Consider the following 19,147-nt stretch of genomic DNA (forward strand, 5'->3'; position numbering starts at 1 on the left):
GCCCCGTGAACCGCCGTTCTGGGACGCGGACGTTAGGCTCTTCTTCGGACGTCGTCATGATATTCGTTGTCCATTGGGTAATGGCACAACAACGTTCGTGTGTATGCTATTTGTAGTGTTCTTTGCAGACTTCCTGATGTGCCTAGTGATTTCCATCAAGTACCTGTCATGAAGCCATGTGTTCAGTCTGACTTGCCACACATTGTGATATTTTGACACTGAGAAATGTGATGTACCAAGTGCAATACCCTGATCTGCCTCTGACAATACTGAGTTTAGAGCTGTGTGCTTATTGAGTAAAAAATGGGGAAGAGTCTCAATTTCTTTAGCTGATGTGTCTTATAACATTAATTTGTTCTTTTAGCCTGACATTTTCTAATACTGGGTATCATAAAAGAATCATGTTTTTTTTATCAGGCTGGTATTTTCATATTCCTAATTTTTATTTATTCATTTTAGTAAGTGGCTCATTCATTGTAATTTTTGCGGTCGTTTCGATTAGTTTTCTGTTCATACATTTTGTTTTCGCGCTACAGTTGGTTCAGTTGAACTTTTTGTTATATGTCGCTGTAATTTACAGTGCTCATATTTTCTGCTAGCCATGGCACATTTAAGCTTAACTGTGTGCTCTCTAGGGATGTCAGACCATAATTTCTGTGATAAGTTTTGTACGCTGCATTTCGAAGCCTGAAACCGTTACTCCTTTAGTGGGCACCGTTGAAACACGTATGCTGCATCCACAAATATTTTTAGCTAACGTCTAAAATGGCGCCTTTTGTTCCCAACGTCTATCTTACTTCTGTAATGATGCCAGAGCTTTTTCCAAAATTTTTTTCAGTGAGAAATGTTCCAACAGAGGCATGTTGTAAGAACGTTCCTAAAAGTTTCATTTTGTGAGCAATACACTTCAGCAACAGTGATTTTGCAAGCAATTTACGTTCTTTTTTCATTACGCATTCTTGGCTCGGTGGGCTAAATATTATTTTGCAGTTTTGTTTTGTTCTTAGTGATTTCAACACATTGGAGACGATTTCCTTTAACTGTGGTCTCAAGTAGCGCTACTGAACGATTGTTTTGAAACGAAGGGAGACACACAACAGGTGCTTGATGCATGCCTCCTTTCCTGCTTGGAATGCTGTGTTGGAGCAAGATGGTGAGTTGGGCCTGTTGGTTTACGTTCATGTTTGGAAAATTAGGTTGAAGCACACTGAAAAAAAAAACGTGGACAGTAGAAGTGGACAGGAGTAAGTGCTGTCCTGTCCACGTATACTGTCCATGTCTTTTAAATGCGAAGCATTTCTTAGCGAACTTCTGCGACTTTGAGCGTATCTATCTATCTATCTATCTATCTATCTATCTATCTATCTATCTATCTATCTATCTATCTATCTATCTATCTATCTATCTATCTATCTATCTATCTATCTATCTATCTATCTATCTATCTATCTATCTATCTATCTATCTAGCTGCCTACGACTTTGTGCTCTCCTGGCCGTTTCGTTAATCGGATGTATACCAAAATCGGTGTGTCATAACATGGCCTTATTACGAACATAAATGAAGGTCATATCACAAAAATCATGACACGCATGTCATGAACAGCGTGATTTACATTCCATGGCCTTTGGGATCCCTGGCCGTTTCGTGAATCGGATGTATACCAAAATTGGTGTGTCATAACATGGCCTTATTACGAACATAAATGACAGGTCATATCATGAAAATCATGACACGCATGTCATGAACAGCATGATTTACATTCCACGGCCTTTGGGATCCCTGGCCGTTCCGTTAATCGGATGTATACCAAAGTTGGTGTGTCATAACATGGCTTTATCGCGAACATAAATGACAGGTCATATCATGAAAATCATGACACGCATGTCATGAACAGCATGATTTACATTCCACGGCCTTTGGGATCTTGCGGCCGTTCCGTTAATTTCATATATACCAAAATTGGTACGGCGTGACAAGAGTTCATGACGAACATAATGACAGGTCCTAACATGCAAATCATGACGCGCATGTCATGTGCAGCATGATTTACATGACATGGTCTCGGGGCGCTCGAGGCCGTTTAAATGAAGGGATACATACGAAAACTGGTATGACAAGACATTTCTGTATGACGAACATAACTGACACGTGGTAACATGAAAATCATGATATGCATGTCATGTATGACATGATTTACATGCCACGCTCATGGCGCACTCGCGGCCCTTTCGCTAGATTGATATACACCAAAATTGGTACTGTGCGATGTGACTTTATGAAGAACATGGATAACAGGTGTTAGTACGAAAACCATGACATCTATGACATGTATGTCATGATTTACATGCCACACTCATGGTGCATTCGCGTCCGTTTCGCTTGCGTGATATACACCAAAATTGGTGTTACGCGACACGACTGTATGACGAAAGTAAGTGAGATGTGGCAACATGAAAATCATGACATGCAAGTTATGTACGACCTGATTTACATACCACGCTCATGATGCGCTAGCGGCAGTTTCAGTAGATTGATATACAGCAAAATTGGTATTGCGCGATGTTACTGTTTGAAGAACCTGAATGACAGTTGGGAAGATGAAAGCCATGACATGCATGTCATATATGTCATGATTTAATTGCCACGCTCATGATGCATTCGCGGCCGCTTCGCTAGCTCGATGTACACCAAAATTGGTATTGCGCGAAGCGACTGTACGACGAAGGTAAATGAGACGTGGTAACATGAAAATCATGACATGCATGACATGCACGACATGATTTACATGTCATGCTCATGACGCACTCATGCCGTTTCACTTGCTTGACATACACCAAAATTGGTATTGCGCGACGCGACTGCATGACGAACGTAAATGAGAGGTGATAACATGGAAATCATGACATGCAGGTCATGTATGTCATGATTTACATGCCGCGCTCATTGTGCATTCCCGGCCGTTTCGCTAGCTTGGTATACACCAAAATTCTATTGCACGACGCCACTGTATGACGAACGTAAATGAAAGGTGGGAACATGATAATCATGACATGCATGAAATGTGCGACATGATTTATATGCCATGCTCATGGCGCACTCGTGGCCGTTTCGCTAGGTTGATATGCACCAAAATTGGTATTGCGCGATGTGACTTTATGAAGAACATGAATAACAGGTGGTAACAGGAAAACTATGACATGCATGCCATGTATGTCATGACTTACATGCCGCGCTCATGGTGCATTCGCGGCCGTTTCGATAGCTTGATATACACCAAAACTGGTATTGCGCGATGTGACTGTATGATGAACATTAGTGACGGGTGGTAACATGAAAAACCATAATATTCATGTCATGTATGGCATGATTTACATGCTCTACTCATGGTGCACTCGCGGCCATTTCGCTCCTTTGATATACACCAAAATTGGTATTGCGCGATGTGACTGTATGACGAACATAAATGAGAGGTCTTAACATGCGAATCACGTTATGCATGTCATGTACGGTATGACTTACATGCCACTGTCATGGTGCGCTTCCGGCCGTTTTGTTAACGTGATATATACCAAAATTGGTATGGCATGACACGAGTGCGTGATGAACATAAACGACAGGTCATGCATTTATATACCAGAATATGCGTTTCATTGGCATGGTGTACACTAGATTGTGCGTGCATGCGTGCATGGCAAACATGCGATACATGGTGGACTACATACCATGGGATGAATGATTTCATTTGGCTCAAAGACAAACAAGGCGACGTATGCAGCTATTTGCTGGCTGCTTCGCGTTACATCGATTCCCACAGTGCGTGGGATCTGCCGATTTTTGTTGTGTTGCTGTGTTGGCTGTGGCTCGGTGTAGCGTCTTCTCATTCACCTATCGGATTGGTAGGGCAGATTCATCAATGTGCGATAACTGCAACTGCATAGAGACTATTCATCGTCATTTGTGCCGCTGTATGCTATTTTAAACCCATCGCCGGACTCTCCAGTGTGCCTTCAGGAGACTTGACGGTCGGCCTTTTCCCAAAGGAAAGATCTTGGGAGTCTGTCTTCATAGCATATCAGCCCAGAAAACCACACGAGCCCTCCTGCAGTACTTCAAGGCACCAAACTGAGTGACCACCTGTGATACACTCCTCTGTGTGTGTGTTGTGAAATGTGTCTCTTTCTCTCTATTTTTACTCCCTCATTCTCCTCCCATGAGTAGGGTAGCAAACTGGACGCTATTTAACCTCCCTGCCTATCCTCTGTTCCTTCTCTCTCTCTCTCCTTCCTACAAGAAAAAAGTTCAGCGGAAGATGAAGCGTTGAGGAAACGTTTCATCATGAATGCTTGTCTTCGTCAGGGCCCTGACGGCAGGGGCGTAGCCAAGGGGTTGGGTGGTTCATCCCCCCCCCCCCCCCGAAAATTTTCTATTTTGCTCGTGTTTATATACACGCACACATACAAACACACGCACGAACATATATAAAGTATGGTTGAACCCCCCCCCCCCCAAAAAAAAAAAATAAAAAATTTCTGGCTACGCCCCTGCTTGACGGAAACTAGTCCCCTTGTCGAGGCGTTGGCTTCAGCGACATTCCCTTTTCGACAATTTCTGTTCACTTCATCTTTGCGTTTGATTAAGTAAAGCTAATGAGTCGACGCTTACGCATTAGCGCACTCAGGATTTCTCTCAGGGGGGGGTTGAACTTCTGACAAGATTACAGGAGTGCGGGGGGGGGGGCAAGCACATTGCATAATATGACATTTCCTTGCTTCAGCTGGAGTAATGCGACAACAAATAAAATACCAAATAATAATAATAATAACAACATGAATTATGATGATGATTATTCAGCGTTTTACAGAAAGGTCTTGAAATAACTTGACAAGGCCAAAAAACCGTTCAGTGGAGCAGTGCACGTAGAAAATAAACTACAAATTGAACCGACATGTCCGCTGGCTGGCGGTCGCGCAATGATGTTAAAACTTTATTACTATGGTAGGTAGCGCATACAAACAGGACGCAAGAAAGGCACATGAAGACACCTAGCGCCGTGTGTGTTTTCGTGTGCGTTTCTTGTGTCCCGTGTATTTGCACTACCAGTGTAATAAGAAAATGCCATACAAACAAGCCCGCATGCATGGCAACTTTAACTCTTAAAAAACGCTGCAGCTGATAATTTCCTACGCTTCCTTGGAGTCTCACCAAACAATAAATTTCAAAGCGCACCATAAATATTACTTATAAACTACATAGTATTGATTATAAATAGCATGTACAGTTCAATGCAGCACACGTACAGTACAAGTCTCAGCTCACGGATAAACTGCATTAGAGCCGCACTTACTGACTTTCCAGCGTAGATTCCCAGGTCACTCCGGCGCATATAGGTTCGGCGGCTGAACCATCCTTAGTAAAAATTGACTGGTTAATGGACGCATGAGACGACGATATCTGCTGAGTTACCGGTTCCTCTATGGACGTAATCGGGCATTCCGGTGTTGTTGCTGCGTCGATTGAATATGAACACGAAATCCTTTTTGGGTAGTAGGTGAGGATGTGTTCGACCATAGCCTCGTTCCACTGGCGCTTCGAGAGAGGGCTTCAGATTCACGCAGCAAACACAGCAACAAGTTCTAGCAAGCAAACTGAACGTGCACGCATGTGTGCACATCAAACTTTGTAGTTTCCGTCCGATGTACATGCAAAAAAGAAGTGGTAAAAAGAGAGGGCGAGAGACGTTTACTGAGAAAAAGAAAAGGAAACGTGCCGCCCCAACAGACCTTCCGCACTTTCCCAAGGTTCTTTTTTTCTTAGAAGACGCCGTTAAAAACATTTACTTCTTCTGCCACGGCTTCTTGCTCCTCCCATCTTTGTGACGGCCAGACTCCGCATGGCATGCCACGGCCGGCGCGCGCCTCCAGACCGGCCGTGGGCATGCTTACACAGTGTGCGTGCGATGCTGCGACAATGCCTGGCGACGCACGCACTAGTTGCTCCAAGGCTTGCTCAGAAACAGCCTCCGTGGGTTCGCGGTCGCTTTTATGAACGAGCCGCTTGCGAGGTGGCCTTTCTTCTCGCCGCACTAACACGTCTCGTTCGTCCGCTGTCAACGAGGTTCAGAAAAAAAAAAAATGCGCGACAACTCCGTTGCAGCCATTAAGCGACATCACCAGCAGCCCCGAAGAAAATAGAAAACACGTGCGTCGAAGCTTGGCGGTTGGATCAGATGCCGCCGACGCCTTCTTATCTTTAAAATTTGAGTGAGCATTGTCCCGAAACCATACGGTTCCCTCTTCGGAGTTTGAGGAAGGGAAACACATGAATAGGGCTTCTTTTCTTGTTCGACGGGTATGGAAGGGTGCTTCAGGCGGCGGCGGTGCTTGTCGGCAAAAGAACAGAGCAGTGCAAGGGCTTGACCGGAAGGCATGAGTTGAACAGTGAAGGGGGTGGGGAGCTTTTTAGACGGACGCGCCGAAGTGGGTACGCAGATGCCTCTCTCTTTCTTTCTTTCTTTCTTTCTTTTTTTTTGTGTGCTGTACACAAGGGGTAGGTTGCATTTAGCGCGGTTCACGTTGTTTGGGTCGTTAACATATGTCAGGATTAATTTCCGGTAGTTGGTTTCAACTGCGAAAACTGTTGTTTCAGGAAAATTGATTCGGCGGTCCGCGTCCTCGGAATCTTCGGCTATGAGTTGCGATCGCTTGCAAAATTGGTTCCCGCCTTTCTTTCAGGTTCTCGGTTCAGCTGGTGTCTTGAATTTTCTCTTTCGGCGGCCGGTCATTGGGAGCGATGGTTTCGATCAGTACTCGGATAGTAGAGACTGATGCATTTCTGTGGTGGTGTTGATTGGAAAAGGGGGGGGGGGGGGTGTTGCTCGATTTATCGGCTTGCGTCGTGTTTTTGGAAGTGAACTGCTTTCTGAATAAATGACTTTCCGTAGCTGTTCTTGGTGAGTTTCTTGAATATATCATCTGTTTTTCTTTTGTTTTTTCACGTTGTGTGCTGCAGTATGTTCCGGCTCTTCGTATTAATGTCTAAGACTAATATATTCCGCTTTTTGGGGAGGTCTCAAGAAAACCGAAGATATCGACTTCTGTAGGTGTTTTTGCAGAGTTTTATTTTCAGGCTACGGGAACATCCAAACACGGCTGAGAGTCTTATGTTTTAAGGGCGAATTGAATTCTCGTTCAATGAAATTTATATGACAGAGAAAAATTATGACGTAGGATCTCTTGACGATCGAAAAACAGTCGTTTAGACGTATCTGAGAAATATTTTTGGTTGCGGCTGGAGTGAAATGAGAGCTCGTCCCTCGATGTGTTCCATTCTTATATTTGCCGTGGCATATGCTCTATTGTAGTAATCAAAGGGGCAAGAAAATAAAAAAGGGGCCAGACTGACAACCCGTGAAAGCATATTTTTTCTTGGAAAGCTGCGCCCCGCTACGGTGGTCTAGTGATAAGTTATGGCGCTCGACTGCTGACCCGAAGATCGCGGGATCGAATCCCGGCCGCGGCAGCTGCATTTTCGATGGAGGCGAAAATATGATTGAGGCCCGTGTATTTAGATTTAGGTGCACGTTAAAGAACCCCAGGGGTTCAAAATTTCAGGAGCCCTTCACTACGGCGTCCCTCATAATGATATCGTGGTTTTGGGACGTTAAACCCCAGATATTATTATTGGAAAGCTGCTTCCCTGGAAATTTAGTAACGCAGAGCCATAGAGCACGCCATAGAGCACTCCTCAATTTAGGAGTAGATGAGTGAATACAACACATTTCTAGAGCCAGTCAGGAAAAGTCGACCTCAGGACGCCTCTGGATATGAACCTTGGACTACCGGTGAGAAGGACAGCGGGGCAGTTACGGGGGGGGAGGGGTGTTGGTCGGCCTCAGGGGGGGGTTACAACCCCCGAAACCCCCCCCCCCCCCCCCGTCGGTGCGCCACTGCGCTTACGTATTGCAGAATGGCTGTGCCAGATCCTAAATTTTGCCATATTGGACTGTTAGTTGTTTGACAACAATTTTGCGAATGATGAATCATGCAACAAGAAGTGTTCTTGAAGGTTGGATATTATGTAGCTGCATTTTAATTACCGCGATATTTTGTATTCTTTTGCCGCTTCTGAATAATATTATATAGTCGCATGCTATATCTCATTTCGTGGTTTTTACGTTAGTATGCGGTACAGGAATCGTTGCTGTTTTACATAATAAATTATGACATCACCACTTTTGTCTGTGAAACTACTGAGCTCTCACTCTGTAATAGTAATTACCGAATAAAGTAACTGTAATTACTATAACAGAGAGGGCTTCCTAAAAACGTGCACTATTATAATTGCATGCGCAAAAACAAAACAGCTAAAAGAAAAGAGATCCTGCATGAGGTCTTAAAAACGTTTAGAAAACGTCTTTTCAAAGACGATGCAATGGGATATTTTTATTTTTAAAATGGGATTTTTTGCGGAGTTTTTAAAACGTTTTCTAGATCGTCTTAAAAACGTTTAGAAAACGTCTTTTCAAAGACGGTGGAATGTGATATTTTTATCTGTTTTAAAAATGGGATTTTTTGCGACGTTTTTAAAATGTTTTTAAAACGTTTTCTAGAACGTCTTAAAAACGTTTTTTAGATCGTCTTAAAAACGTTTTCTAGATGGTCTTAAAAACGGATTCTAGCCGGACATTAGACGAGATATAAAACGTTTTCTAGACCTTTAGCTTCTATTCCGTGACGTTTTCTAAACGTTTTTATCGTCTCGGATAAACGTTTATAAAACGTCAATTATTCGTTTTGTGCTACCTGGAAGGCGAACGTGCGACCGCTCGGTCCGCGGAGATGGCTAACCCATTGCACTACCATCAAGCACACTCTAAGAAAAAAAAGAGTATGCGTGACTCTTTTCGGAGAGTTCTGACTTGCCACGTATAGGACTCTCTTTAAATAGTCACGGTGACTCTCTTGGCGGGTCAGGGTCGGCTCGCTCTAGGAGAGTCCCCTGACCCTCTAGGAAGAGTGGAAAGACTCTCATTTGAAGGATCACGTTACCACTTATAGGGAGTCAGACGACTCTTGCCGGTAACGCTCCTACGGGGGTCAAGTGACCCACACCGAAGCGTCAAGCGACTCCACAAGTATTTTAAGCTACTCATTTGACCCTTGCTCTAATTTTGCGCGACTACTGCTGAAAATAGTGGAGTATTCACTTTAAGCAAGTCCAATAATACTTGCCGTTCTGCCCAGCGCCTGCAAAAAAAGAATAGTTCAATTTTAGCATTACTTTAATAAAACTCGTCAAAACAACACATATTTTCCAGCAAAGTTATATAGAAAGCGCGAAAAGATGGTCAGTGATTTTCAATTAAGAAGTTAAGGTATTCCCCATTTACATGCTTGTATGAGTATAGCCAACTAAAATGTGTGACTGTGATGTGCACAGTGTCATGTGGTGCTAAATAAACAGCAGGAATCGGCATCATGTTTCCATATTTATTCCTTATGATTAAGAATAAATCAAAAAGTGGTGACGGATGGAGGCATCGGACTTGTGGCTTGCTAGGTTGTCGCTCCTGTTCAGCGTGAGCACCATGAAAAACGGTATCTGAAAAGCAGAACGTGATATCATGATGAGAAAATGAAATTGCCGTGAGCGGTTACTGACCGCATGTTTTACAAACGCAACCCATCCTTAAATACTCAGATAAACACACGCGAGTACGAGGGCCCAAACGACACCCAGCGCGTGCGTACGCCGTCTACATCGAGATCAGACATGTCATATGCTAGAATTACCGCACATAGCTCCCACAATCACGTACACTCACTCGATTCTGTTATAACGCCCAACGTCATCGCAGTGTATGCAAACCACGAAAACAGCAAACAGAAACGAGGGAAAAGAGTGCACGGCGGCGGCCGCAACAACGCGCGCCGTCGAAATTCTAGAGCTTTTTCACTTTACCGGCGAGGCGTGTCCAACCTGAATGACTACCGCGTAAGTTCTGGAAGCACCGTACTATATCTGCACCTAAAACTACCGTCTTTAAGCCAACAAAAACCATTATATATAGTGCGTCTGAGCGTTCTGTACACAGGCTTTTTTTTTTTTTCACGTTCCCACGCGCGGAAGCACGCTGCACACTCAAGGTCGATGGAAATATTATTATGAAGTAGACTAAAGTGCATCTCAAAACGACATCTTACACATTCAGTAGTGCATGCACAACGTGCGATCAGCAAAAAATGACCCTAGATAATTGTTTGCATCGCTCACTATAAGGAAGCTTACACAGCAACCCGCATAACGGTGGCAACTCGTTAACTGACAGCTTTAGTTGGGCATCCGCAACAGCCCTGCGGACACAGGCTGCTGTTCGGAATGGCTGGCAGATAACTTCCGCAGAGCTGCTGCAGACGCCCAGCTAAAGCTGTATAATTAGTACCTACGAAAGCAGTACACTCACCGTTAACTGGCGCCCGTTGTCCGTAGCTCCATGAATATTCCGCCCTCCAAGCATGACTTGGAGCTCGGAGCCGGCGTCAACACCACCGAAGACGCGCATGAACAGACACGCAACCCGCGCAACCAACGCAACCACACAACGCATTCCAATAGACGAGGAGACCGAGAGAGGAGCCAGAAGCGGCGCGGCGGCGCGCCACACCGACGCCGTTGTGGCGTGTTGGCTCGCCTCCGTCGACGAGCCAACGCGCCACAACGGCGCCAAAGGACAAGCGCGCGATATGTATGGCGTATACGGCGGCGCCGCCAATCGAAACGCGCTTCAGGAGTGTCTCGTGACTCCAGCCGAAGTGCTAACTCTCTTTCTCTGCCTGTACCTTCCAAAAGGGGTCGAATGGACACCCGAAGAGAGTCACGCGGCCGTCCCTCTTTTGACTCTTTTTTTTCTTTGAGTGCACGCGAAGGAGATTACACGAAAATGTCTTTTATCTCTCACACATTCTTCTCATAGTGCTCTTGATTCGCGGGTGTTGGTGCCGTCTGGAAGCGGTATAGTGAATACGTGGCCTCCGCGCGCCGTTGCTACGACCGTTCCATTCAGCGCGTTTCCAATTGCATAAGCATAATTTTGTCAATGATTTAACACACCGCGAGGTGGCGGCTTTAGTCCAAGCCTCGCTCATAGCATCCATCCATATTAAAGAAAGCTTATAAAAATTGGGGAGGGGCGAAGCATGTAGGGAAGGGTGTTTCAGCTCCACTAATGTGAAACCTGCGGAGGGGCGAAGCATGCAGTGTGCGCCGGTGTTTCCCACAGCAAAATCACTGCTAATGGGCAATGAGAGACACAAGGAAGATTAAACACAGAGACCCGCAGTCCGCTTTTAGTTAACGTGCATGCTGCGAATATTTATTGTTCGACTACGCACAAGATAAATCTCCCACCGGCACTACATTGTATATCAAGATGAACGGTTGTGGAGCGCGAGCAGTCGGTTTTTTTCAGTCAAGAAACTCGCTAGCAGACGCTGCCTGCGTCGGTGTTGTCTCTCGCGGGCGAGGGCGCGTTCTCGTTCCTTGCGAGCTGGTTGTTCAGCGTTCATGGCAGAAAGAGCGTTTCCATAGTCAACAAGCGCCGTTCGCTCTTCGCCACACGGCGACCGCTGAGGCGGTGGCGCCTTCTCTTGCGCTCAAGCAAATGGACCATCCCGACAGCAGACGACGATGCATGCCGACATGCCGAGACCCTAAAGTGCTTCGCCCCTAAAAAAAAGCTTTCCGACGCTCGCCTGGCTGTAACACCGCGTTCCACGCTCGACCAGTGAAAAATCACGGCCAGGCTGGAGCGAAGACACGACGCGCGTTGCGTTTCTCTTCGCTCTTCACGACGCTTTGAAGGAGTGCATATCGAGTACAGTGTTTATTATGTGCTTGTTCATGCCAGCTTTGTGTGGGATTTACCCCCATTTGCAGTGTCCAGGTATATGTTAATAACTTCAGCCGCTGCGACCTCAGCTACCGCAAGGGTTAAACCATGATATATCATAGGCGTAAGTCGTCGGTATGGAAATGTGCCACTACGCGTCAACGTGGATGCGTCCACATCAATATCTGCCAAGCATTAATAGACATTGTACAAGCTCTCGTATATCAATGCACTATAAACATTCTACTACGTATACGAAGACACTTTTCACTTTCCTGTTATACGATTACTATGACAGGAATCAGCCACGTTTTTCTAAAAATAATTTTTCAAAAATAACTTGGGATTTCAAAGGATAAAGATATGCGAACTCAAACAATATAAGTCTAGCTGCAACGCAGAACATTAGTTCACTCACTGCACTGAGAACCTCAGGCACGCCAATGCTATATTTTATTTTCACACCTACTTGCCAAAAATATAGGCACAATACATTTGTCTTTGGCATTGCAGCAGAATCTTAATGCACAACTAAACGAATGAAGATTGACTGTTGACCTAAAAAGACCAAGGTGAACCTTCACTGATTCGCGAGCAGGTATACCCTCTGGGGGGGGGGGGGGGGGGTTGAACTCCCCCTCCCCCTGAAATTGTTCAGTTCTTTTTGCGTATATATGCACGCACAACGCACACATACAAACACACGCACGAACATACATAAGGTAGGTTATAGTATGGTTCAACCCCCCTCCCCCCCGAAAGAAATTTCTGGCTACGCCCTTGGTAGCCTCACAGGTGCCTCTTCAAAAAGTGTGTTGTGCACGAAGCTTAGTCGAACATGCTGGTGACCCATAGTGTGCAGTGTCTCGGGGAATTGCATCCAGCAGTACGATGACACCTGGTTCTTTCTTTCTTTCTTTCTTTCTTTCTTTCTTTCTTTCTTTCTTTCTTTCTTTCTTTCTTTCTTTCTTTCTTTCTTTCTTTCTTTCTTTCTTTCTTTCTTTCTTTCTTTCTTCCTTTCTTTCTTTTTTTCTTTCTTTCTGTTTTATTTTTGCTGATGCCCGATCAACTGAATAATTGCGACTACATCATTATTCAAAAAATTGGAGAGCTGAAATTCCTCTGTACAAAGCACTATGCTGCCAAAAAAAAAAAAAACTCCAGAGCTTGGCAAATGGGCGCCGCAGTGCTACAGTTGATCTGCCGACGGGAAGGGGGGGGAGGGGAGCCCCTCCTTAAAAATTGGAGGGGGAGCGGGCCCCCCTGCCCCTCCCCCACCCCCTGACTTTAAGCCCTGCCATGCTGTTCAAACAGAATGGCAGGGCTGTTCAAACGCGTTTTCCATGGTCCGTGGTTCTCATATTTAGCTTTCACTAATGAACACTTCCTGGATAGTGAATAGCGTTCATTAGTGGACATTAATTAGTGAGCACTAAATATGTGAATGTTCATTAGATTATGATAATCGAAGGAAATTAAGTCAGTAATGAGTTAATTAAGTTAAAGTGACATTAGTGACAGTTATAGTTGGATATAGTTCATTAGTGAACATTGGACTTCGATGCAAAGTGCACGGTAAAATGGCCACGCCGAATGGCTTTCACCTTCAAGTTGTAGTCGAATTTTGCTAAGGCACATTGCCGGGCTAGTTGGTTAAGAATCACAATTCGTATGGCGTAGCGCACCACGACAGGGACAGAGAAGAGCGTCCCTCTTCCTCTGTCCCTGTTGTGGTGCGCTACGCCATACAAATGCAGTCGAATGCATAGGGGACCCTCTGCTCCTTTAAATGCCGCTAAATAAGTAAATATTAATACAATATACTGAGTTGTCGCATCTTTCGCCCCTTAGATGGAATGCGCTTTACTTACTTTTCTAAGAATCGGGTCGCGTTGCGAAGATGTGACCCGGCGTAATGACTCGGAAAGAAAGAAAGAATGACGCCCAATAGCGCAGAAAATTTCCAGGACTGAGGAAATGAAATTCGTTGTCTTCCAGGTAGGCGCGGTGAATGTCACGGATTCTAGCACACGCACGTGCAAATATGTGTTCCTCGAGGACGGATCCGCCGCTTGCCTGTCGGCTTTTGTGATCCTCCTTGATATATATATACAAACACGCGAACGCCGGCTTTTTTATTATTTAGTTACGTGAACGCCGCACGGACGAAGTGGCCGTGCAGATCACGCGTCTGAAGCCACGAGGCACGCGTGTTTTTTTTTTTTTTTTGTGTGTGATTCATGTGCTTTATCTTCGTACCACACGCCGGCTTTTCGCCACGCCACGTCACCAACCGCGGGTTTATTGCCTGGGTTAATGCGTGGGTTTATTGGTCAACTTCCAGCTCGTAATAAGGATCCCCTACGTGGCACTACAGGAAAGAAACATTCAGGCAGCTTCGCCCTGCCCGAAGAAGGAGCGGCCTTTCTTGTTTCTCCTTCTCTTGAGACTGCATGAGTATGTGAAGCGCAATGAAACGGAGACAAAAGAAGACACACAGGCTGGCGCTGACTTCCAAATGATTTAGTGAAAAGCATGAAGCCCGCTTTTACGTTATCAACAACTCAAACGCATCATGGGTGAGCATGCAAAACCAGCATCTCTTTGTCGCTTAGATACACACTTGGCGTACTTATAACACGCTTGACACCGGATTTCCTAATGTGAGCTGCCTCTATTATTTCTCCTTCTGTTTTTGTTTTTGCATGCTTGATAAAGGCCGCGTGATCAAAGTGCGGAGTGCACTTACACTTGTTGCAGTGGTCTGCAATATGTCCGCCTCAATCGTTTTTTACATTAAAGAAATGCTCACGTGCTCCGATGTTCAAACATCGGCCCGTCTGCCCAGTGTACTCTTTCCCACAGCTGAGTGGTATCTTGTACACCACGTGAGTCACACAATCAGTGTAACGATGGGCATGCTTCTTCGTGCAGGATTTCTTCTTTTCTTTGGTGAGCATAGGGTAAATCTGACCTAAGTTACATTGCGCAGAAAACACCACTTTGACGTCATACCTGTGGGCAATCTTCTTAAGATTGTGGGAGAATCTATGTATGGTATCATCACCTGCTCTGCCTTTTCGCTGGACGTCGAGGAGCTCTTCTACTCCATACCACACCAGAACAGAAAAAATTTAGATGCGAATAAGCAGCTTATGAACGAGGCCTGTCCCTCCAGCGTGACCAGTTGCCCCGCGTGCCACTAGATGTATGGAAGAAAGAAGACAACGAAGTCCTGGCACGAGAGGAGAGCTCGCGCATGGTGTGAGGAAAGGAATGTTTGCCTGAAAAAGCAGTGCCACTAGATATATGCAAGAAAGAAGAGAACGAAGTTTTCGCACGAGCGGAGAGCTCGCGCATGGTGAGCAGAACAGAAAGGATGTTTACCTGACATATAGACGTGTGATAGAGCGCTCGCTCCACTGCGGCGCGTGCTCTAGCATAAATCATGCAAGGTACCCACTACGCCATAAATCATGCAAGGTGAGCTCAGCTTCCAGAACTCTACCGGCTTAAACATTTTAAGCATTTTAGATCTCAAGCCTTAAACATTTTAGATCTCAAACCTCTGTTGACAGGCGTGTAAATGCTCGGGTTGCTGACTCATTAGTATTTTTAGATACGTAGACGACTACTTAGTACTTTTACAAGATTTGAGTTTCGCAGATTTTGAGAATATTGTCGGGATGATCACCAGTGTTCTTACCATTGAATCACGCGGTCATAACATTTACATGTGAGAGGCCAAGCGCTAACAGTATGCAATTTTTTGACCTCAAGCTAACCTTCAACAATGACCAAGTTTGCTATATGTATAACCCCAGGACAAAGAAGAGCCTTCTGCCTCATGACAGCGCGCACCCTAAACTTTTTAAAAGGGGGATTGCGATGTCATGCGTGCAATCAGCACTAGCAAAAAACTGCCTACACACCACTTTAGATAGTATGAATAACCAGTTGCAACGTTTAGACGCTGTGGGCTTTCCCTCTTCGCTTGTCAATGCTGTCTGTGAATCAGTTTTACAGGACATAATCAAAAAGGAACCTGACCAGCAAAAAGAAAAAGATAGACTAAGACTGCAGGTGATACCATGCATTCATAGATTCTCCCACAGGTATGACTTCAAAGTGGTGTTTTCTGCGCAATGTAAGTTAGGTCAGATTTACCCTATGCTCACCAAAGAAAAGAAGAAATCCTACACGAAGAAGCATGCCTATCGTTACACTGGTTGTGTGACTCACGTGGTGTACAAGATACCACTCAGCTGTGGAAAAGATTTTCAACATCAGAGCACGTGAGCATTTCTTTAATGTAAAAAACAACTCAGGCGGACATATTGCAGACCACTGCAACAAGTGTATGTGCACTCCGCACTTTGATCACATGCAAAAACAAAAACAGAAGGAGAAATAATAGAGGCTAGCTCACATTAGGAAATCCGGTGTCAAGCGTGTTATAAGTACGCCAAGTGTGTATCAAAGCGACAAAGAGATGCAAGTTTTGCATGCTCACCCATGATGCGTTTGAGTTGTTGATAACGTAAAAGCGGGCTTCATGCTTTTCAGTAAAAGTGCGGGCCCAGTGACTGTTGTGTGATCGCATTATACAAAGGACTGTGAAATGAACTCTTCGGCAAAGTGCGAACGTTTCTTGTGTGTCTTGCGTGTGAACATTGTTGTCGACACGTGGACATTACGCATGACGTGAGAACATTCCTTTTAAAAGGACATTGCCGTGAGTGAGTTTTACAATACTGTACTTTTATTTGTAAGTTCGCGACGCAAATTAATAAGTAAGCGAAGATGAGTAGCCGGAGTCATGTAGTGTAGGCACCAACCTCTCCTTAAACACATTTAATAATAAAAAAAAAACAGTTGGAAGTCAGCGCCAGTCTATGCTGTTTGTGTCTTCTTTTGTCTTCGTTTCACTGCGCTGCACATACTCTGTAGGCCTATATATCAAGACATGTACCAACTAGCTAGCCCATCAACGGATCCTGTTTCTTTCTATTGCTTCCTTTCCCGCTCTATCTACTTCTTTCTATATTTCTTCTAATTTTCTTTCCTTCTTTATCGCTTCCTCTTTCTTTCTATCTCTCTCTGTTTATGTTTTTCTGCCTCTTTATCCTTTTATGTTTTTGTTCCCTTTATTACCTCTGCATTTCTCTTCCTTTCTCCCTCGTGTTCGTTTGACACTCGCACCTGCTGTACACGGTAGTGGGGCTTGCCCACTTCCTGTGAGGAGTTTTGCACGACGGAGCACTTAAACAGCTATAGCTTCGCTGTTAAAAGAGAGTTCCACACTCGCCGTCATGGCTGCGAGCGCCGCTGGCTAACACGGACATAAACATAAATACCCAATGGGCAAGCGACCGCCGCTGTTGCTCACCTGGTAGAGCAGCATTATCCGAAGGTTGTAAGCTCGGTCCCTGCCTGCGGCAACATTTGTGTCGTAATTACTGCAACACAGTTAAAAATCTACAAATTATGTTCTCTATACGTCCCTTAGCTTCATTTTTTGTTGGTTGTATTAGGTTCTCCATTGCGTATGTCTTTTTAGCACCTTAAAATAATGTTTTCCCAGCGCCCGGGCAGCGGTGGAAAGGCTATGCCTCACCGCCAGGGGCGTAGCCAGAAATTTTTTTCGGGGGGGGTTCAACCATACTTTATGTATGTTCGTGCGTGCGTTTGTATGTGTGCGTGCCTATATATGCAAGCAAAATTGAAAATTTCGGGGGGGGGGGGTTTGAACCCCCCCCCCAATCCCCCCCCCCCCCCTGGCTACGCCCCTGCTCACCGCACATAATGCCCGGGTGGTCTGAGCCCAGGCCGGCAACCTTGCAGGTGCTTTTTTTTTCTTAATAAAGTTTTTTCCGTCCGTCCGTCTGTCCGTTTTTAGACCACGCTGCTTATTCAAAATTTGGCGCGCTACTCACTACTGTACGTTACAGCGTGGCCAGAATGCTTTGCGCAAATGTGGATGGACGCGTAGAAATGCGGCCACCACACACACAGCACTGTTGCGCCTCAGGATAAAGCTTTATTTAATCGGTAAACAAAGTATATTTGCAATCAAAGCAGATATACTGCGTGCATACATGCATGATGAACCGCGTCCTCGCTGCTTTCTTGTTTGTGTTTCACCACCGTTACGTGAAGTTTGCGGTGGCCTTCGCCTCAGGGTGTATGGTGTATGTATGGCTGTTGTGATGAGCGCGAACTAAGGTGACGCTACCAAAGTTTTTTCGAAGCGGCCGCAGGCGTCGCAAACGCGTGCGGAGCCACCGTGAACGTTTTCATCACTCTCGAAACTCGTGTGCGTTTGTTGGTCGCTGGCGCGCCCCTGGCCACGCTCTGGCGTCCCGCACATGGCACAGCTGCAGCGGCTCGCTGCCGTGGTGTGCGTGCCCCGAAGTTTTGTTCTTGCTTCGTTCTTGTTTCGCACTCGGTGCGTTGCGCAAGAAAGCAGCGCCTTGTCGCTGTGTTCATGTGTGTGTTTGCGAAGGAACGAAAGTTGTGCTGCATGCGATGAGGCGCGGCTCGGGCGCTCGCGGGACGGACAACGCCAAGTTTTTGTTTTCGCATCGGCCGAAACTTTGAGTGCGCAAGGGGCCTTTGTGGACCAGTGGAGTGAAAGGGTTTGACGTTGTTCCGAACGGTGGGGAATGGGGCCGATGGCTTTCGAGGCGAACTTGAAGAGCCTCCCCGGTTGATGCGGTGTTGAGGCCCCGTTTTTTGGAGCATGGGCCGAGGCGACGCCCGTTCGGACTCGGACGATTCCGTGCAGTGGGAAGAATTTTTCGGTAAGTGCGCGATCAACGCCATTGAACTTTGTGCCCTTTCGGCTACGAAAGGCGCTGCACGCTGCCGATAAAGTTTGCTGGACGATGCTCTTCCGGAATAAATGAGACACGCAAGAAGCACCCGCAGCAGCGTATCTCGACATCATCGTAAGCGGACCCTTTTCCTCCGAAAGGGCTTCGCTTCGCACGAGGCGCGCCTCGCTGGCGCCGGCTGGAGGCCTTCTCTGCGCGAATGTGTGAGCGGCCCTGACATCGACCAAACAACCTTACGTCGCCCTCGAAGGCGGCCGACCAGTAATTAAGAAAGCGGAACTACCATATATCGGCTCGTCTTCTGAAGACGTGATTCCGTAAGCCGTCCACAGGTCATCTTCGTAATTCAAAAGGAGCGCGTTGATATGTTTCTTGCCCGAGGGTCTTCTGAAAGGGAGACGTTCCCCGTCAGCCTTTCGGG

General features: G+C 45.8%; 1 protein-coding gene across 1 annotated transcript in view; it reads left to right on the forward strand.

Moving 5' to 3' along the window:
* The first annotated feature begins 18,040 nt into the window (after positions 1–18,040).
* Positions 18,041–19,147, forward strand: part of LOC119374356 (uncharacterized) — a 43,550-nt gene continuing 42,443 nt past the window's right edge. The window contains exon 1 of the mRNA XM_049411078.1: positions 18,041–18,693. Coding sequence (XP_049267035.1) covers positions 18,633–18,693 — 61 coding nt within the window. The 5' untranslated portion in view covers positions 18,041–18,632. The remainder of the gene's footprint in view (positions 18,694–19,147) is intronic.

The sequence above is a fragment of the Rhipicephalus sanguineus genome, chromosome 11, assembly GCF_013339695.2.
Source record: "Rhipicephalus sanguineus isolate Rsan-2018 chromosome 11, BIME_Rsan_1.4, whole genome shotgun sequence".
Lineage (NCBI taxonomy): Eukaryota > Metazoa > Arthropoda > Arachnida > Ixodida > Ixodidae > Rhipicephalus > Rhipicephalus sanguineus.